General features: G+C 46.2%; 1 protein-coding gene across 2 annotated transcripts in view; it reads left to right on the top strand.

The window, feature by feature from the left end:
* The first annotated feature begins 15,550 nt into the window (after positions 1-15,550).
* Positions 15,551-18,535, top strand: part of LOC116940681 (poly [ADP-ribose] polymerase tankyrase-2) — a 39,159-nt gene continuing 36,174 nt past the window's right edge. For both annotated transcript variants that reach the window (XM_032950819.2, XM_076065826.1), the window contains exon 1: positions 15,551-16,009. In XM_032950819.2, the coding sequence (XP_032806710.2) occupies positions 15,589-16,009 (421 nt within the window). In that variant the 5' untranslated portion in view covers positions 15,551-15,588. The remainder of the gene's footprint in view (positions 16,010-18,535) is intronic.

The following is an 18,535-nucleotide window of genomic DNA, read 5'->3' as shown; positions in this document are numbered from 1 at the left end:
CGTCACTGCTACTTAGTGGCGAGCGATATTGTTGTCTGGGGTACACGATAACGCTCGTCAATCTGATCCAATATGAACGAGAGTTTAGTAGAATGTTGGGTTGCTCTTGGGGATTCCCCTCTGATAAAGAGCCGTCAAAATACTCATTCGACTGTAGCTCCGCAGCTCGTCTTGACAATGGCCTTTATCCCTTTTAATGACGTATTCTACGCAGGCCCACTTTAATGTGACCGAAATATTTAAAAACGGAATCAGAGAATTTCTCTACAATTCTGGCCTGTCGCCTGATGAGGCTGGTTGTAATTACCGGTGAAACGTCAGGGTACTCGAATTGTAATTATTGTGGGTTTACTCTCCAACACACCGGTGTGCTGAACTAGTAACTAATTGTGGCTTGTGTTTTTTAACGTGACAACCCTTACTAATTGGTTGTGTCGGGTGGTGGCGAGATTAACGACACATTTATATTGACACAATCTAACACAAATTAAATTATATTATGTCTAATGACACGAATCACTTATCCGGGAAGGCCAAACTGATTCCAAGGATTTTTTTTCAGAAGGGTCCAGCTACATTGGCCTTTTTTATTTCAAGATGCTTTCAGACAAAAAAACTGTATTATTTATACACAAGTGGAAAGACATGAGAGCAAGCACCCAGTGAAAACCCACGTGGACGAGGGGAAAACATTCTATCCCCTGATGCCTTTGGATTTTCTCCCCGTGGTCGGGTGGATTTCTGAGACCTTTTTGTTCCTTCCACATTTAGAAAGAAGCGTTTAGAGTATTTGGCTGCCATACATTTCCACGGGTTAGCCGCTTCATGAAGCTATCATTTTTGACCTGGTCGCCTCTAAAAAAAGCGCTATACGGTGTAGTGCAGTGGCCTTCACCTAATAAAATACATTTTATTCAAGATGGAGATTAATCCACTTGCTGTACTACCTTCTCCTGGCGAGCCAGGGTACTGCAGCTCCTCGACGCCCACGGGAAGAGGAGTTTCACAACATTAACGTGATTCACCAACCCTCATCTGCACAGTGCTGAATTACAGGCGTGCGTCGCCACCACCGTATTGACTGTTTCTCTCCCTTAACAGTTAATGCGATGTCCTTAACTTGTGCTTGTTCTCTGATCCAAGCGTCCCTTCGTCTGTCTCGGTGTATTTATTTCCAATCATGCACCTCTTCAGGCCTCTTCCGTGAAGGCTGTATGTTGCAACAGCGTCCATGCCGCGTTCACGAGTTGTGGCATCGAAGCAATTAAACACTTTCTTTGAAACAAAACTATTAAACTGTTCTAGATTTGAAGCTTTCGTGACTGCAAGGATTCATACTCTTTGGGTTTTTCGGTAAAGTCATGTAGGTAAAATGAAATATATGAAAACAACTAAATTAAATCACGACGTTTCGGAGGCAACACAAGCTTCCGTCTTCAGGTGCAACAGTCACAGCAACATAGCTGATACAGCTATTTTTGCTGTGACTGTTCCACGTTTCGGAGGCAACACAAGCTTCCGTCTTCAGGTGCAACAGTCACAGCAACATAGCTGATACAGCTATTTTTGCTGTGACTGTTCCACGTTTCGGAGGCAACACAAGCTTCCGTCTTCAGGTGGGACAGTCACAGCAAAATAGCTCTATCAGCTATTTTGCTGTGACTGTTCCACGTTTCGGAGGCAACACAAGCTTCCGTCTTCAGATGGAACAGTCACAGCAAAACATCTGATACAGCTATTGTTCCACCTGAAGACGGAAGCTTGTGTTGCCTCCAAAACTTCGTGATTTAATTTAGTTGCTTCATTTATTTTATTTTACCTACGTGACTTTACCGAAAAAAACAAAGAGGATTAAACTGTTCTTGTTCATTGTATTTGACCAGGTAAGGCCCACTTTGTAAGAAGAGACCTGGCCACAAATAATAGCTCAACGAAGTGGCTGATTATGTGGAAACTTATCGCAGCCAAGTATAGTCTGTTCTCCTATAATGTGGTTGTTGCATTCCTGAAGAACGTGTTATAATAAATAATATATAGGATAAAGCACAGTCCGCGAGATGCGGACTGTGTGTACGCAGGCTGAACAAAGACTTAGGCGCGTGGGTAACATCTAGAAGCATCCAGCAGCATCCTGCCTTGTTGATGCTCCTCCGAGGCAGCCATACAACCGCTTAATCCTACTCGCGCGACATAGTTCCGTTCATTCAATTGCGTTATAAACAATTCGTATCCACGTTATTAAAACATTTTCGCTCATACATGCATCACGTTATATCTAATTCGCGTTATGAAAACAACACGCGTTATAGGAGAACATACTGTACTTTAAGCGCCCGTTTCTAAATGTGGAAAGAAACCCCGGAGGGCCCGTAGAAAAATCTGCGTTTTTAAGCCATGAAAACATGATTTCATGCTCAGTGTGGTGGTCTTGACTCATTTGGCTTGAGGGCCTGGGCATTGGGTCACTGTGGCCCAGATGGGTTGGTAGCCAAGAATTAGTGGTGTAAAATCATTTAAGAGGTCCCTTAGTTTCCCATCTAAGTCGGTGTATATTGTAAAAAGTGTTCACGTGAGGGGTTTTTTTTCGAATGCCACTGGCCGCCATGACATTCTTAATTCTAGTCATGTAATCTCAACGATTTTACCCAGAAAAGCCTCACTGAGTCTCAACGTCATTGTTCAAAGAGAGAACCCAAAGGATACTCGCACGTATAAGAGGATAACATTCAGCCTTGACATCTCTGAGGCCACCTACAACACCTGGCAAGTCCAGGCGGTTACCTATTCAAGTACTAATCAGACTTAGCCCTGCTTAGCTGCTGAGAATTTTGAGGTTTGGCATGCAGGGTGATTTAATTAAAGGTAAGACTCTTAAATTCCGTTTCGTTCCTCAGCATTGCCATCTCTGAGGCTATGCTTCACCACGCAGGTCAGTGTGGGTTTGTGAAGGCGAGAACTCAAGACCTGTTCAGATGAAACATATAAATCGTCACTGATTCTAGCCGTGGCAGGGAATTGAATTGAGATCACAACGTTTATGGTGGTGTGCTATCAGTGGAGGCTCGTGACATTCCCACTAGGTGGGGCTGTCTGAAAAGATGGTGTTCTAAATTTTGACTTAAAACTTTCGTGACTGCAGGAATTCATATTCTATGGTTATTTCGGTAAAGTCATGTAGATAGTAAAAATAATAACAATAAAAAATAAGTGAATCACGACGTTTCGATCGCAACAAAAGCGGTCGTCATCAGGAACAGGGAGGTTAGCCTCTGAGGGAAAGCTGTTTATAAAGGTTTAGATATGGGCGGGGCAGCTAATGTTAATGTAGGATAGGTCTCAGACACCGGCAGTAGGTCTACACCAATCAAAGAGCTGTTTATAAAGGTTTAGAGATGGGCAGGGCAGCTAATGTTAATGTAGGATAGGTCTCAGACACCGGCAGTAGGTCTACACCAATCAAAGAGCTGTTTATAAAGGATTAGAGATGGGCGGGGCAGCTAATGTTAATGTAGGATAGGTCTCCGACACCGGCAGTAGGTCTACACCAATCAAATTGCTGTTTATAAAGGTTTAGAGATGGGCGGGGCAGCTAATGTTAATGTGGGATAGGTCTCCGACACCAGCAGTAGGTCTACACCAATCAAAGAGCTGTTTATGAAAGATTATAGATGGGCAGGGCAGCTAATGTTAATGTAGGAGAGGTCTCCGACACGGGCAGTAGGTCTACACCAATCAAAGAGCTGTTTATAAAGGATTAGAGATGGGCGGGGCAGCTAATGTTAATGTAGGACGGGGCTTCGACACCGACAGTAGGTCTACACCAATCAAAGCATTGCACCTCGCTCCACACACCCACACTGCTGATGGTGGAGGTGGACAAGAAAACACAAATTAAGTCACGACCCAAGGTGGTTGATGACATCTTTCCAATGATTGCTGGGTTTAAAACCGTCGCCTCGGTTGAAATGGTGTCTGTATATATGGATGGCTTCGTGAACGAATCTTTGTTGATAGCCAGTCGGCTTGCAAAGTACCTTCGTCTTAGAGAAATCAATTTCATATGAGCCAGCCGCATTATAGTAATGATCAGCCACGGCAGAAGTATTGGTCCTGCCGTGTTTCAGATCTGCCTTATGTTCACGAACACGGTCCTAGACATGTCATTTAGTTTCCCCAATGTAACTGCTGCCGCAGATACAGTTTAGTTTGTAGACACCGGGATATTGCATGTTAGGAATCATGTCCTTCACAGATGGGATCAGGCCATGAATTTTATGCACTGTGTTAAATTGGACCTGGATCTTGTGTTTGTTCAAGATTTTGGAAATAGTTTTGGTTATTCCTGCTATGTATGGTAAGGTGATGGTTTTGATTGGATCTTCAGATGGCTCCTTCCTCGCGGTTGGAGTGATGGCTTTTCGGATTGTGTAGTCAGAATATCCATTCGCCTTGAGAGCTTGGTGTACGTGTTTGAGTTCACTGGTCAGGTGTTCATGGTCGGATATACATTGAGCTGTATGGTGTAGCGTTTTGATGAAGGAATTCTTCTGGAATGGATGGTGGTGGGAATCAGGTTTTAGTTATGCGTTAGTATGGGTTACTCTCCTGTAGACGGAATGGCTCATTGAGCCATCTGGTCTCTTTTTGGTTAGGACATCCAAGAAGGGTAGCATACCATCCTTTTCTACCTCCATGGTGAATTTGATGGCTGGGTGTATGGAATTGATGTGGTTGAGGAATTGTTCCAGAGCCGGTCGGCCATGTGGCCAGATGAAAAAACGTGTCATCCACGTACCTCTTCCACAAGGACGGGCGTAGTGGATGCCTGGATGACATCCATCTCAATTTTTTCCATGATAATGTTGGCCACAACTTGAGATAAGGGAGCACCCATTAGGGTGCCCTCTGTTTGTAAAATGTTCCATTCCAAGTGAAGTATGTATTGGTGAGGCAGTGTCTCATCAGGGCTGGTACATCAGCATTCAGTCCTTGTTGGACAAATCTTCAATTGTTGCAATGGTATCAGGCACAGGAACTTTGGTGAACAGAGAAACTACATCGAAACTAACGAGCAAATCACCTGGGGACAGTGAGATGTCTTTGACGATATCAGGTGAGCTGAGTTAAGAACAGAGGATGTGGTCTTACCAGTGAATGGCTGCAAGGTCTCAGACAGATATCGGGGCAGTTTGTAAGTGGGTGAGCCAATGGTGGAGACGATGGGACGAAGGGGTGTACAATCTTCATGGATTTTTGCTAAGCCATAGAGTCTGGGTGGTCTAGCAGCAGACAGTTTTAAGGAAACCCGTTTGGTCTGTTAAATTAATGAAGCTGAATCAGTGATGATACTGTTCGTTTTTGTAACGAGGCAGTTGGTGGGATCTCTTTTAATGTTTGTATAGCTACCATCATTAAATAGCTCCTGAATTTTGTTATTGTACACGTTTTTGTCCATGATGACCGTGGCATTGCGCTTGTCGGCTGAGAGGATGACGATATCTTCCCTCTTTTTTAATTGAAATAACTCAAAGCGCTCCTCCTTACTGATGTTGCTGACTGGTATCATGTTATTGGCCTCCTCGTAAAAATTGATAGAACTGTCTTTTCTACCAACGGTAGGCATTTATAAACAACACGAAACAAAACAAAGCACTCAAATGCTGTCCCAATGACCCTCAAGTCCACACTACACAACCCATTTGACACTGATAAAAGCCTAAAGAACAATTAAAGATCAGCTGACACGACTCAACAAATTAGCAAGGAGCCGTCCATAAATGATGTCACGCATCTGGGGGGGGGGTCAGACATTTGTGACGATGTGTGATGAAGGGGGGGGGGGGGGGGGTTTGAGAAATGTGACGTCACATCAAAATGCGCAACTTTAAATAAATATAGACAACACGTTCTACTTAATTAAATAGACTTTTTAATAAATGTTTTCTCCTACAACATCAGAGTGCAGCGCCACATTAAATACGCACTACAATGACAATAGTTTAAAGCGATTTGAAGCATGTTTTTCTTTTGGGGGGGGGGGCAGAGCTTTGTGACGTCATATTTGAGGGGGGGGGTCTGACTTTTTGTGACGCCGTTTGACGAAGGGGGGGGGCAAAAATCGTCCAAAATCGCGTGACGTCATTTATGGACGGCCCCTAAGGCAACCAAGACACCGCGCACTGTGCAACAACAGTCACGTGTCGTCGTGAGCTGCTACATCCTCACAGTGCAACCTCGCGCCGTGACATCGTCTCTCATCACAGCCACGGCCGCCGTTCTCACCGCCCTGAATTGGGTCTCAAGCGGCGTGGCTGCAGTGTGAGAAGCTCGTCGCGATGAAAGGGGATTGTCTCGCTCGGACGCCTTCATAGGCGCCCCGAGACCTCCCCGAGGCAAAAAATCAAGAAGACTGCGGTGTTGCAGCGGTTTCTCATATGAACAACTTAACAGGTCCCTGCAGGGTGGGCTGGTAGGACAAGTCTCTGCGCTGTCTATTGCTGATTTTACACCCAACAGCACGAGATTTCACTTCGTTAAATATTGAAAGGGGACGGACGGACGGACACATTAATCTATTGCAGGCTGGTACACTCAGTTTACAACTTCGTTCCTACCAGTAAAATGTTGTCTTCACTAGGCGATTCACGTTGAAAGAATCACAATATTTAAAAACAAAAATAAACACGACCAAACAATTAATAGAAAAGTATTTTTGTTTTATTAGAAAAACAATTTTATCATCTCCAGCTGCTTGGTGTGGGCAGTGCCCCAACGCCCCTAGTGGACGAACCGCGCCTCCAAGGACGTTTGCGTTGTGGCGTTGTGGCCGAAACGTCGTGAGAATTTTATTGTGTTATTTCATTATTTGATTCTCATTCTACGTGACTTTACCGAAAGAACCAAAGAATATGGTGAAGTTATTTCGCACCGTACCGGAGCCAACCGTCCTCATCGGAGGTGCGGTGTAAGAACAACAAACTGAACACCGGTTACATTGCATAGATAACAGATGGCCTTCACGACGAGGTAGCAGCTAATTAAGACCAGAAGTGTGTGGTTTTTTATTAATTACATTTTAGGTGTGTTGCTTTTAGTAAATGATTACTTCCTCTCGCGAAGGTATGTTTCAAAATGTATCATTGTCATTTTTTCAACCATGAAAAATCAACTGCTGGATGAAGTCTTCCCCAAGCCGTCACCATCTCTCGTGATTCCGAGACGCAACAATAAAACCCAGCACTGTGGAGGTAAGGGTTGGCAAGTCACACACTGATCTTGTGAAACTCCCTGCCCGTTGACGTTCTGGTGCCATACCCTTGCTTGCCAAAAAATGTTGATTCCTCCACTTGTTCCATCCGCTTCGGATAAGAGTGTTACCCTCTCGCACCGTATGGGTGTTCCTCTGTTTTTTTTTCTCCCACATGTTTCAACGAAATGGTCGATAACACCTTTATATAAAGAGGACTGCGAAGCTTGGGGCGGGGGGGGGGATACACTTGCGCACCAGCCCACAGCCTGGCTGCTGCCTTTACCGCACGTCTGAGGTTTCTCCGCGCGCCTCTGATTTCGTCCTCTCGATGAGACTGAGCGGATACCGTGTGGTGGCGGCGCCGCGTTAAAGGTTGACATCATTTGATTGTTAAGCCACCAAGCACCGACGCACGAACTGATTTCACCGCTGCATCTCCGCAGTGGACATCCTGTCAGAACATTCTCATCATAAAATATGCCCTGTTTCATTAAAACAAAAAGTTGTTTTCTTAAATCCTGAAATAATAAATAATACTTCCCTACCCCCCAGCGTTGCCTTCAATGAGTATTAATTAAGGCCCTCCTGCAGACACAAAAACACAAGCAAACTGTATTGGAAGGAAATGGCCCAGGCAGCCAGTGTTTTTCTATTTCAGACGCTTGAGTTGATGTTAATTGAGCAGAAAACCATTATGCGATGGCAATTAGGCGTGATTGCAAATCATAGTATTTGTCAGGCAGCTGCTTGCCATATTAGATCAGATATGGACCACACAATATACAATAATTACACGTGTTGGGAGTAATTTATTTTCAGTCCCGTCTATTTGAATAACATGTGTGGGCGTGCAGAAGAGAATTTAATGACTATGAATTTGAATATGACCTTGCTATGTGCAACATGCACATGTACAGCCGCGTTGTCAATCCACTGCTGGACGACGGCCTCCGTACGTCGAGCCAATCGTGGGGCTTATATGACCATACTTCATATGCTGGTCGGTACAGATCAGTGAAGGATGGACTCTGAACCGGTGGCAGATATCAATGTGCCATTGATGTTACCCATGGCTGGGAATTTAACTCAGGTGGCCAGAGAAATACATGCAGACCCCAAATATACAGGCGTCAGGGTCGGGATCGAATCCACGACCTCCTGTATACCAGGCGAGGTAGTTAACAACTCGCCAGCGTGGTGCCTCGAGGACTTGCGCACGAGCTGATTTCATCACTCCGGGATGCCTCATTCGATTTCAATCCAATTCAACCATGATGTAGGTTAGATAACCGTTGAAGTTCCAGTGAGAAAATAGCTCATTATGGGCTGTTGGAAAGCAATACGGGCAGTAAATTATCACTTGGAAACATCGCTCTCGTCTGTCTGGTGCAGCAAAACAGCCCCATCTACTGATGAACACCTGAAATACGTGACAAAAAATAAATCTAGGTGACAAAGTGCTTTGGTAAATAACAACACAAACCGGCGACACAAATCTGTCACAGACATGCTCGATGACGAAGTGTTTTCACAACCAAGCGCTTGCCCATTTCATGACGGCTGTAAAGGTGTCGAGGGCCGTGTGACCACGTGGTCGGGTTGTTTGTTTGTTAACACGGTGTTGCCGACATTTGGAATTGATGGCAATGGAAGTTATCCGCCCCGGCCTTTACAATCTCCCCACGGATAATGAACCCTATGTAGTTTACGTACATTATGTAGTGCATTCAAAACCAAATTATTGATGATTCAGAAGGTACGCAAGTTCAAGTTCGCAAGTCAGAAATAATTATTTCAGCAGAAAAGCAGCACTCATTTTACGTATGTGTTGCCAACATGTTTACATTCACAAGTAAGCAGTACCGGCAATATGCATTACAATACCGCCAGTTTGCGTCCCCGTGGATATTCCTTTTATATTATTCCAGACATAAAACAGCAACAGCATCATATGACTGTATGGGTAATGGCCACACACAAGTTGTACAGTAAGTCCAACAACACATTTATGGGAATGGTGGGCTGCGGAGAAGAACATAAGTGGTTCCTTGCGCAATGGGTAAACACGTTTCTCACAGAGAACCATAATCCTTGGGGCTTTCCTGATGTTATTGAACATCGTAAAATTGAGATGTGGGATAGTATTTTGTGGCCTGGAGGGAGCTCATTTGCTGACTTTTTCTCATGTCAAATGTAGATTTGATGGGAACTGATGTAAAAGGATGAACAATTAATTCGGTTTGCATTCCGTTCGCTTTCATTGCCATGATGTGAACTCCTTCAGTTGCAATTGCAGTTATTGTTTGGTCAGTTAATGCCCTCCATAATAAATACAAATTTGTGAGAATCATATAAAGACAGTAATCTATTTTTCTATTGACACATTTAATCAATACACCTCGAAATGTTCAATATAACCTGGCTTTCATTCATTTAGCTCACTCTTTTCTAATCCAATTGGCTCAGGGAGGCCCTCGTCGAGTAGTGTATTGAAAAGAAAGGCAATGCTGTACGTGTACAAGTAGCATGACAAAAATGAATGTTTTCAGATACATATTTCATATTTAATTATTTATCTAAGCTAATGCAAGCTCATTTGCGATGGGTAACCCACTGCATGCTCAATTTGCTTTGAATATGTATACCCACGATCTCTTCTTATGGCCCACGTGTTGATGTTTTTTGGTCCAGGGTTAAACATGAGCTATTTGGGAAAATTGTGCCCCATACGCTTTTCCGGTTTTATCATCGGATCACCAATGCAATGCACCTCTCTGCCGTAATGGATAAAATGACGGTAGTCTGAATATTTCTGGACATGGCCAATCTTCAGAGCAAAGAGAGAGGGCAGAGAGATTGACTCACTTAGCTGTACTTGTAGATCACACTTTTCACCGTGGGGCTTTGATAAAACTGGGACATTCTAATAACGTTGACGAGTGAACGGTTTTAAGCTGACGGCATGAGTCATTTTCCTTCAGTAAATATTGAGGGATCAAATATAGCCTTAAAAAGTAAAAAAAATGCATGCCTTCTCTCTGCTTTGAAGGGCCAAAACATGAGGCCGATATATTTTGGACACTATATTTTTGTGGTTTCTTGGAAGTCAGTCTTTTTACTGTCCTTCCCCTGCACCTCCGATGAGCACAGTTGGCTACGTATGGTGCATAAGAAGTTCAATACATAGTCTTCTTGTTTATGTATTCACACCTGGCATGGCTGATTTATAAACACCAGAAAACAACATTCTCATCTTCAACTGAACAGGTGCCTGGCCATTGCTTTGTTCATATTTCAATCCCGCCGCACTGAAGGATGCACCGCCAGAGGCAACGAGTCATCTACAAAAATCGGGGAAGAAATAAATAAAACAAAAACGACGTCCTGCATAAATCAAAGTGAATTTTTGACAGTGAGCCCTGCTCATTAAGGAAATCAGTCACTTGTTTTCTCAAACACTTCACTGGCAGGAAGACCAACCGGAATGTTCCTCTTGCCTGAGTTGAGTGCATCTCGCAGGCTCTGTGCACTGGCATGTTTGTTGCTATTTTTAATTCAAAATCTTTAGCCCATTTGATGGGGTTTTTTTTTGCTTGCACGGCACAGCTGCAGTAGTGCACGAGCTTTGATGCCGGGGTCTTGTGCTTGTTACATGTCCTTTATTCATGACCAGGTGAGAGACTGATGACGATTGCGTGTGTTGCGATCGAAACGTCGTGATATTTTTTTTAATTTACTTTATTTAAATTTTTATTATTTTATTGTTATTATTTTTTCTATCAACATGATTTTACCGAAAGAACCATAGAATAAGGTGAGAGCCGATTGAGACTCACTCACTCAAACGCCCATTCTCTCAGTCGAAAACAGGTCCTTTATATCAGGTGAGAACCAATGGAGACTAAAGGTGACTCTTTAAAGGTAGATCTTGATTAAAAACAAAGGATAAAAGTCAGACACGGCACACAAGCAGAAAACAATACATAAATTATAAAGTTTGAACAATTAAAAATGTTATAATACAAAAATATATAAATCAGTCTCCACAAATTAAATCGAGAATTAAAAGTTTGAATTTGCCTATGCATAACACATGTAACGCACATTTCAAAAAGACAGACATTAATACTTTGCACGTAAAAAAATAACTCAATATTGCCTGCAATACAATAGTTTCTAAGTGTAATTCCTATACTATATTGTTCCATATGTGCATCGTATCAAACAGATTTTCCATATGTAGAAATTCTACAACCAAGTGTTTAAGTGTATAGCAATGTGTTGTCTTTTTGTTTCCATCTCCCTTATGTTTAAAAACTCACCCTTTCCAGACAACCTTAATGGGAAATGGAATGCATTGTGCGGTCACGATAAATGTACGACATCAATGTCTATACCCCACCCAAACTGTCTTACAGAAACGGATGTTCCTTTAAAAAAAAAAATACTACTTCACTGCTAATTGTTTCTGAAAGTTTTGTTTTCATCTGGGGTTTCAGCATGTAACCTTTACCCTTGTGTATTGCTTTCTGACTCAGGTCCCCCTTGAAGAAGATACTTTTGGACTCAATAGACTCTCTTCTGGTTTATGTACAGATGTGACGATTGACGTGCTTTCGTAATGATACACACTTTGCCTGAAAATGATCAACAAAAGCACTTTGCCTGAAGAGAAGCAGTCAATTTAAATGCGTAATGTCTCATTATGACCACGCATGAACCATTGCCCAGAGCTACTTGATTTTGAACTCAGCTGGACTCAAAGATTTTGGCTCTCAGCAGTGCTGGCTCTGTGGCCTGGCAAGGCCATCAGCCCTGAGCCACACATCCACCCCACTGTTGCTGTCATATTTAAATGCCAGATTTTAACACGTTCCCGAGAGACTGTGTGCCAGAGCATAAATTGTTATCACCTGAGGTGGCAAATGTTGTGGTACAATTTATTCACGTGACCAATAAAAATAAAGTGACAATATTTTTAAAATGAATTATGCATCAAGGCGCTGATTCGGTCAATCGTAGTGTAGTGTAGCACAAGTCGGAGCCGAGGTAGTTGCAGGAGGCACCTTCTTTATTAACTCTCTTTAGGTTCAACAGGTTCACCTCCTTCCTTCTCGTTGTCGTGCAGCCCAGCCTAGACACAACCCTGACTGCGTTACACTGGCAGCGTCGACCGAGACAGCCAACAACTATCCGGCCGCGCAATTATCGAGTGAAGGCGGCAGCGACGAAGGCGGGGAAGACGACGGCGATGACAAGACGAGTCCACTCCCAAATCCGGCAGCCCTGAGATCTCGCTCTCCACTGCTTTTATCCTATTCGGTGTGGCCTGGCTCTGCCCTGGCCACGCCTCTCTTCTCGAACCCACTAGTGGGTTCTACGGGCTTCCCGATGAGGTCTTCCGTGACCTTTGCCCCAGTTTCTCCGCTCTGCCGGCACACCCGTATATATGCTCAACGGTGTGTGCACTAACTGTCCACCACAGTTGCCGCTGCTGGACAGCAGTCGGCGCTATGTCACCACAGTAGTACTGTAATTTAATACTTATTTTATATTTTAATCATAACTCTATGACTAAACCATGATGGCAAATAATCATTGTCAAGCTGTCCAGTTCACCAAAATGTGAAGAAATAGTTTTGCCCAGTGATATAAAAATGTTTTTCAATGAAATTGTATGAGAAATATTACTTGTGGACATGCCTGTAATCAAGTGCTTTAGAGGCAAGGATCGGTGGATCTCAAATTTGTGAATGTTCAAGACTCGCTGTGTAGTGAGTTGTATGCACACCAAAATATCATGACCCCACTATTGCGCACCTTTGAAAATAAACACCTCGAAGGCCAAACATCGCACCCCCTGGCTATCCCATTCCTCTTCCTCGAAGGCACTGGTATAACCATCAACGCCGTCAAAACCTCAACAGGCCAATGCGCACATCTCCCTCATAAAAGAAAAGTTGAAGACACGCCACATTAGTGTGATTGTAGCCATGCAACTCAAAGCTATGGGCCATATAAATAAATAATTGTAGAGGAGGAACAGCAAAACAACACAAACTATCACCTGAAGCCATCTCGTCGTGGCTAGCAAACCTCGGCATTGGCATTTAGCTCCTGACCATATTGCTGCCATCGCGAGAATTCTCTGGGCAATCCAGGCTCCTGCAAAAAACACTGATTTTAAAAAATCTAAACAAATCAATAACACTGCCTTAAAAGGAACATATATACAGCAATACACAACGGTTCTCGAAATCTCCTTTTATTTGTAAAACAATATCCTAATAAAGAAAATTATCCAAACATCACATCCATCACCCTCCTGAAAACGAGCCTTCAGACTCACAGAGGCTTTCTTGGATAAATAAATTACATTGTAAAATGATCAAATTTTCCATCCAAGTGCCCTTAAAATCAAGCATGTGGTCAGTTGCACCAACCAAGGTAGTTTTCACAAATCCGTACCTCTAAGACCATGGAAATTAAGGTGTAATTTTCTCACCCCAGTTATGACTATGTATAATGCGACCAACCACTGCTTCTGAGACCAGAGGGGGGGGCAATGACCCTGGTCTGAGACCAGAGGTTCAATCCACCAGGGGGTGGGTGGTGGGGGGGGGAAGCTGTCCCTAGGAGCCATCGGGCCCACGTAGCTCCCATTTTGTGCCCATCCCCAAGGTGAGTGCAGCATCAAAGAGGCACCGCCAGGTGGCGCACGCCTTGTCACCCGCGCCCACGGCTCGGCCTTCCCCGGGCGCTAGGCGGGCATGGAATGCTCTTTAGGAGCAGTGTTTGCGGCAACAATTGTATTCTTTTCTTTCGTATGGCTCATGCAGACGCAGAACTACAATTTCACATTCTATATTAAAAAATATATATATTGAACTATTTCATCAGGTAAGGCTGATCAAATCTAGATTAAGGCTGAGTTATGTAGCTTTTTTTTCAGAAGCCACCTGGCCACGACTCAACGAAGTGGCGTATCATGTGCACATTTTTTAGTAGCCAAATACTCTAAACGCATGTTGATTCTAAATGTGGAAGGCATCAACCACCTCCTGTATACCAGGCGAGGTCGTCAACATCTCGCCATCGTGGCGCCAATTCGGGTGGTCAAGCCAAGACAATCGCGTGAGGAGCAGCGGAGTGCATCGTTGTGACGTCTCCTTCGTATTTGTGTACAGGAGGCGGGGCGCATTGCGTCGTGGTAACGTCGTCGAGTTCGGCTCCCGGATGACCGCGGTCGCACCAACTACCGCGAGCCCTGAACTCGCAACGACGCGAACGCGAGAACATGGCCCCCGCGTTGCCATGGAGCTGGGCAGCGGAGAGGGGGAGGGCCGCCGGCCCCGCACTGCCCCATCCCCCGCCCTGCCCCGTCCCCCGCCCTGCCCCGTCCCCCGCCCTGCCCCGTCCCCCGCCCTGCCCCGTCCCCCGCCCTGCCCCATGCCCCGCCCCATCCCCCGCCCTGCCCCATCCCCCAACGACAGTGGCTCCTCACACCCCCGCCCCCCCCTGTTGCCACACCTCGTGATTACCGCGCCCTCCCCCCACCGCCGCCACGCACGGGGCAACTGCGCGGACGCTGCCTCGGCTCGTGATTTGTCCGCGAGCCGCCTAGCAACGGCAACTCCCCCCCCCCCCCACCTTTGCAAGCGCGCGCACGATTCGTCGGTCGCGCGCGGTGCCGGCCAACGAGGACGCGGGCCCGGTCGCCCACCCACGCTACGCTTGTGGTGAGGTTTGGGGGGAAGGGGGAGGCGTGGGGGGGAAGGGGGAGGAAAGGAGCGGGGGGGGCGAAAGGGGCGGGGGGGGCGAAATGGGCGGGGGGGGCGAAATGGGCGGGGGGGGGCGAAAGGGGCGGGGGGGGCGAAATGGGCGGGGGGGGGGCGAAATGGGCGGGGGGGGCGAAAGGGGCGGGGGGGGCTAAATGGGTGGGGTGAAAGGGGCGGGGGGGCGAAAGGGGCGGGGGGGGCGAAAGGGGCGGGGGGAAGCGAAAGGGGCGGTGGGGGGCAAAGGTGGGGGCGAAAGGGGCGGGGGGAGGCGAAAGGGGCTGGGGGGGGCGAAAGGGGCGGGGGGGGGCGAAAGGGGCGGGGGCGAAAGGGGCGGGCGAAAGGGGCGGCGAAAGGGGCGGGGGGGGCGAAAGGGGCGAAAGGGGCGGGGGGGGGCGAAAGGGGCGGGGGGGGGGGCGAAAGGGGCGGGGGGGGGCGAAAGGGGCGGGGGGGGGGCGAAAGGGGCGGGGGGGGCGAAAGGGGCGGGGGGGGGCGAAAGGGGCGGGGGGGGGGCGAGTGGGAACGCCTCCTCCTACTTCAGCCTCGGCCCCCGTGAGCCGCGAAATGGCGGCGCGGCGGGCGCATCTCGCTTCACCCTCCTCCTCGTCGTCGTTGTCTCCCAGCTCGGGCTCGCTGGACACAACAACAACAGCGGCAGCGGCGGCGGCAGCAGCAACAACAACAACAGCAGCAGCAGCCGCTGCCACTACAACTGCTGCAGCAATGACAACGACAGCGGCGGTGTCTGCTACGTCTTCCCCATCCACGACGGCGGCGGCAGCGGCCGCCGTAGCGGCGGCGGCGACAGGGTCCGGGCCGGGTTCCGGCCAGGACAGCTCCGCCGATGGAGGCGATGCGGGCAAGGAGCTGTTCGAGGCGTGCCGTAATGGGGACGTGGGCCGCGTGAAGCGCCTCGTCAGCCCTCTCAACGTGAACGCACGGGACACCACGGGCCGCAAGTCCACGCCGCTGCACTTCGCGGCCGGTGAGGACGTCGGTGTTGTTGTGGTCATCATCGTGACCGTTATTGTGTGCGTCCTCATCATTACATACATCATTGCCATAGTTAAAGTCACCTTATAATCATGCTCACGGCGGTCATATTCATAATTGTCAACATTATTACAACGGTGTATTCATGCTCGTAATACGGTAATCGCCATCGTAGCAATCGTAATGATAATCGTTCGTTGCATGTTCATCATAAACCATCAGTTGGTCATAATCCGTTATCGTGTTTATAATAATCGTTATACTCACGATTACATTAATCGTTAGTTATCTTCAGCAGTAGTATAAACAGCTTCGTTACTAATTATAATCAAACAGCAGCATTGTCATATTTTATGAACATCGTCATTAGCATAATGATCATAACAGCAATGTTAGCACCAACGATATCTTTGCAATCTTCACAATCGTTATTACCACCATCCATTTCCATAAACGTAAGCATCACCGTCATCAAAATTAACACCATTATTTTCGCTCGCAGCACCCACCACCACCACCCAGTATCACTGATATAATCATCGTTTCCATCACAACTAACGCATCACTTGCCATCATTACAGCACCCATCACTTATACCATCATCATTACTGCAATCTTCACCCATTACGACCATCACCACCATCGTGACCATCACTGCTAACCCAATCGCTTCGATCAAAGACAACGATGCCCCGTCCAGCCTCAACAGACTGCTGGGGCAAGTGCTGTTAGCGAGCACCTATTAAGGCGGGCACGGCACACGAGGGGGGGGGGGTGGCCAACACCACGCCCGGCCGCCTTTGTCTCCCCGAGTGGCGATGTTTATACTCCGAACCGCACCAGCTTCTCATTTGCGGCCGAGTCATAGTTCATTTCATAGTTCATGTATTCGGTATAGCCCTGTGAGCCATTCGGCTCTTGAATCGGGTGCAACCGCAACAAACAAAAGGACCAGTTCAGACAACTCCCGTCAGCGGCGTTGGTGGCCGTGAGCGGGGGAATCGAACTCTGCTCGCCGGTTTCGTAGCGCGGCGTAGCGCTAACCGCGGCGCCACCGCTCCCTTCGCCACCAACGCCGCCGTCGTCGTCACACGAAGCCGTGGGCGTGAGATCGGGCCTTGTTTTTATTTTCTAGGAAAAGCCCGAGGCTTCGGCCTGTGCGTCGTATGCACTTGGGGGGGGGGGCTTTAAGTTCACGTCTCTCTGAAGCAAATTAACTCAATTCGAGCGATGGATGAGGATTGTGGTCATGATGGTTATGCTGATGGAGTCATGAGGGAGGATTTTTTTTTTGGGGGGGGGGGCAAAGGTTTGGGGTCGGGATGTTGGAGGAAGCCTGGGCCTACCTAACCCTGATACAGGTTTTATAATCGTTGAAAATTAACGCTTTTAAATATTACTGTTGTTCGTTATTGGAATAGAAGTTTGTACGTAAACAATACGGCGGTGTTGAGGTTATCGTGGAAACAATGAGACGATTAATTAACATCAATTTACGTTCATGTGTAGGCTAGTGAAGGCTTTCAAATTTAAATAACGTTTTCTCTCACTGAGAGCGCTTAAAAATAAAACGAACAAAACTACAACAGAAACCCTTTATTAATTTTCCTTTTCTGAAGTTTTAAATGTTGAGTTGCGTTAATATTAGACGCTTAGGATTATAATAAACCTGTAAACATGATGCACTATACAGTACTTTAAGATGAATCACTCCGTGCACGGTGTGACACATTACTGAGAGCAGTTTAATTACCGCCTTACCTTGGCAGCACTGTCAAGATCTCTAATGTTGCTGCATAAGATAACTTTCTAATAATACTGGTAATGACGTTGACTATACTGTACGACGACGGTGTGGAGAGATCTTCATCCATGAGTAGATGTACCGTAGCTGAGATTCTTTAATAATGCCAGGTTATCCAGGAAAGCCTCGTTAGTTTCAAGTCTTCACTCTGGTCCCTGCATTGTTATGTTTTTAAAATAGTTTTTTTGGTATCACGTCAACACGACGATTTGTAAAATAAAATTGATATTTTAGGAAGTTTAAAAAAAAATGCAGTAACAAGGTCGATTGTGTGTTTTTATGCTGGTACAAAATCCTGCAACCATTTGAGAACTCCGCTGCTATGATGTCATATAACTAACGTAATGGCTCATTACCGTCGATATTGTGCAGTGCCAATCCAGTTGTGCATTTTTCCTGATTGTTGACTTCAGTGAATATAAAGTGTTAGAATATTGTACACCAATAACTCTGCGCTATATTTCTCTGCATCAATACCGAGCGTGAATAATTCAAGTTTATTTGTTGGTGCGCACGAATATTTAGCTGCTTGTAATGGCTTTGCATCTCATGCATGTCCTTGGGGACGTCTGCTGTTTTTTTAATTTGCTGGCCTTTACCTCATACTGAAGCTAATCAATTAAGCTGTTGGCGCATTTTCTCACGCGTTAATGCATTGGCAGATAAATCAAGATACTGCTTCATGTACAGGAGATATCATTAATCTAAACTAAT

This window comes from Petromyzon marinus, chromosome 9 (genome assembly GCF_048934315.1).
Source record: "Petromyzon marinus isolate PM22_M1 ecotype Great Lakes invasive population chromosome 9, UKy_Petmar_22M1.pri1.0, whole genome shotgun sequence".
NCBI classification, from domain to species: domain Eukaryota; kingdom Metazoa; phylum Chordata; class Hyperoartia; order Petromyzontiformes; family Petromyzontidae; genus Petromyzon; species Petromyzon marinus.
This window is presented reverse-complemented; position numbering and strand designations above follow the sequence as displayed.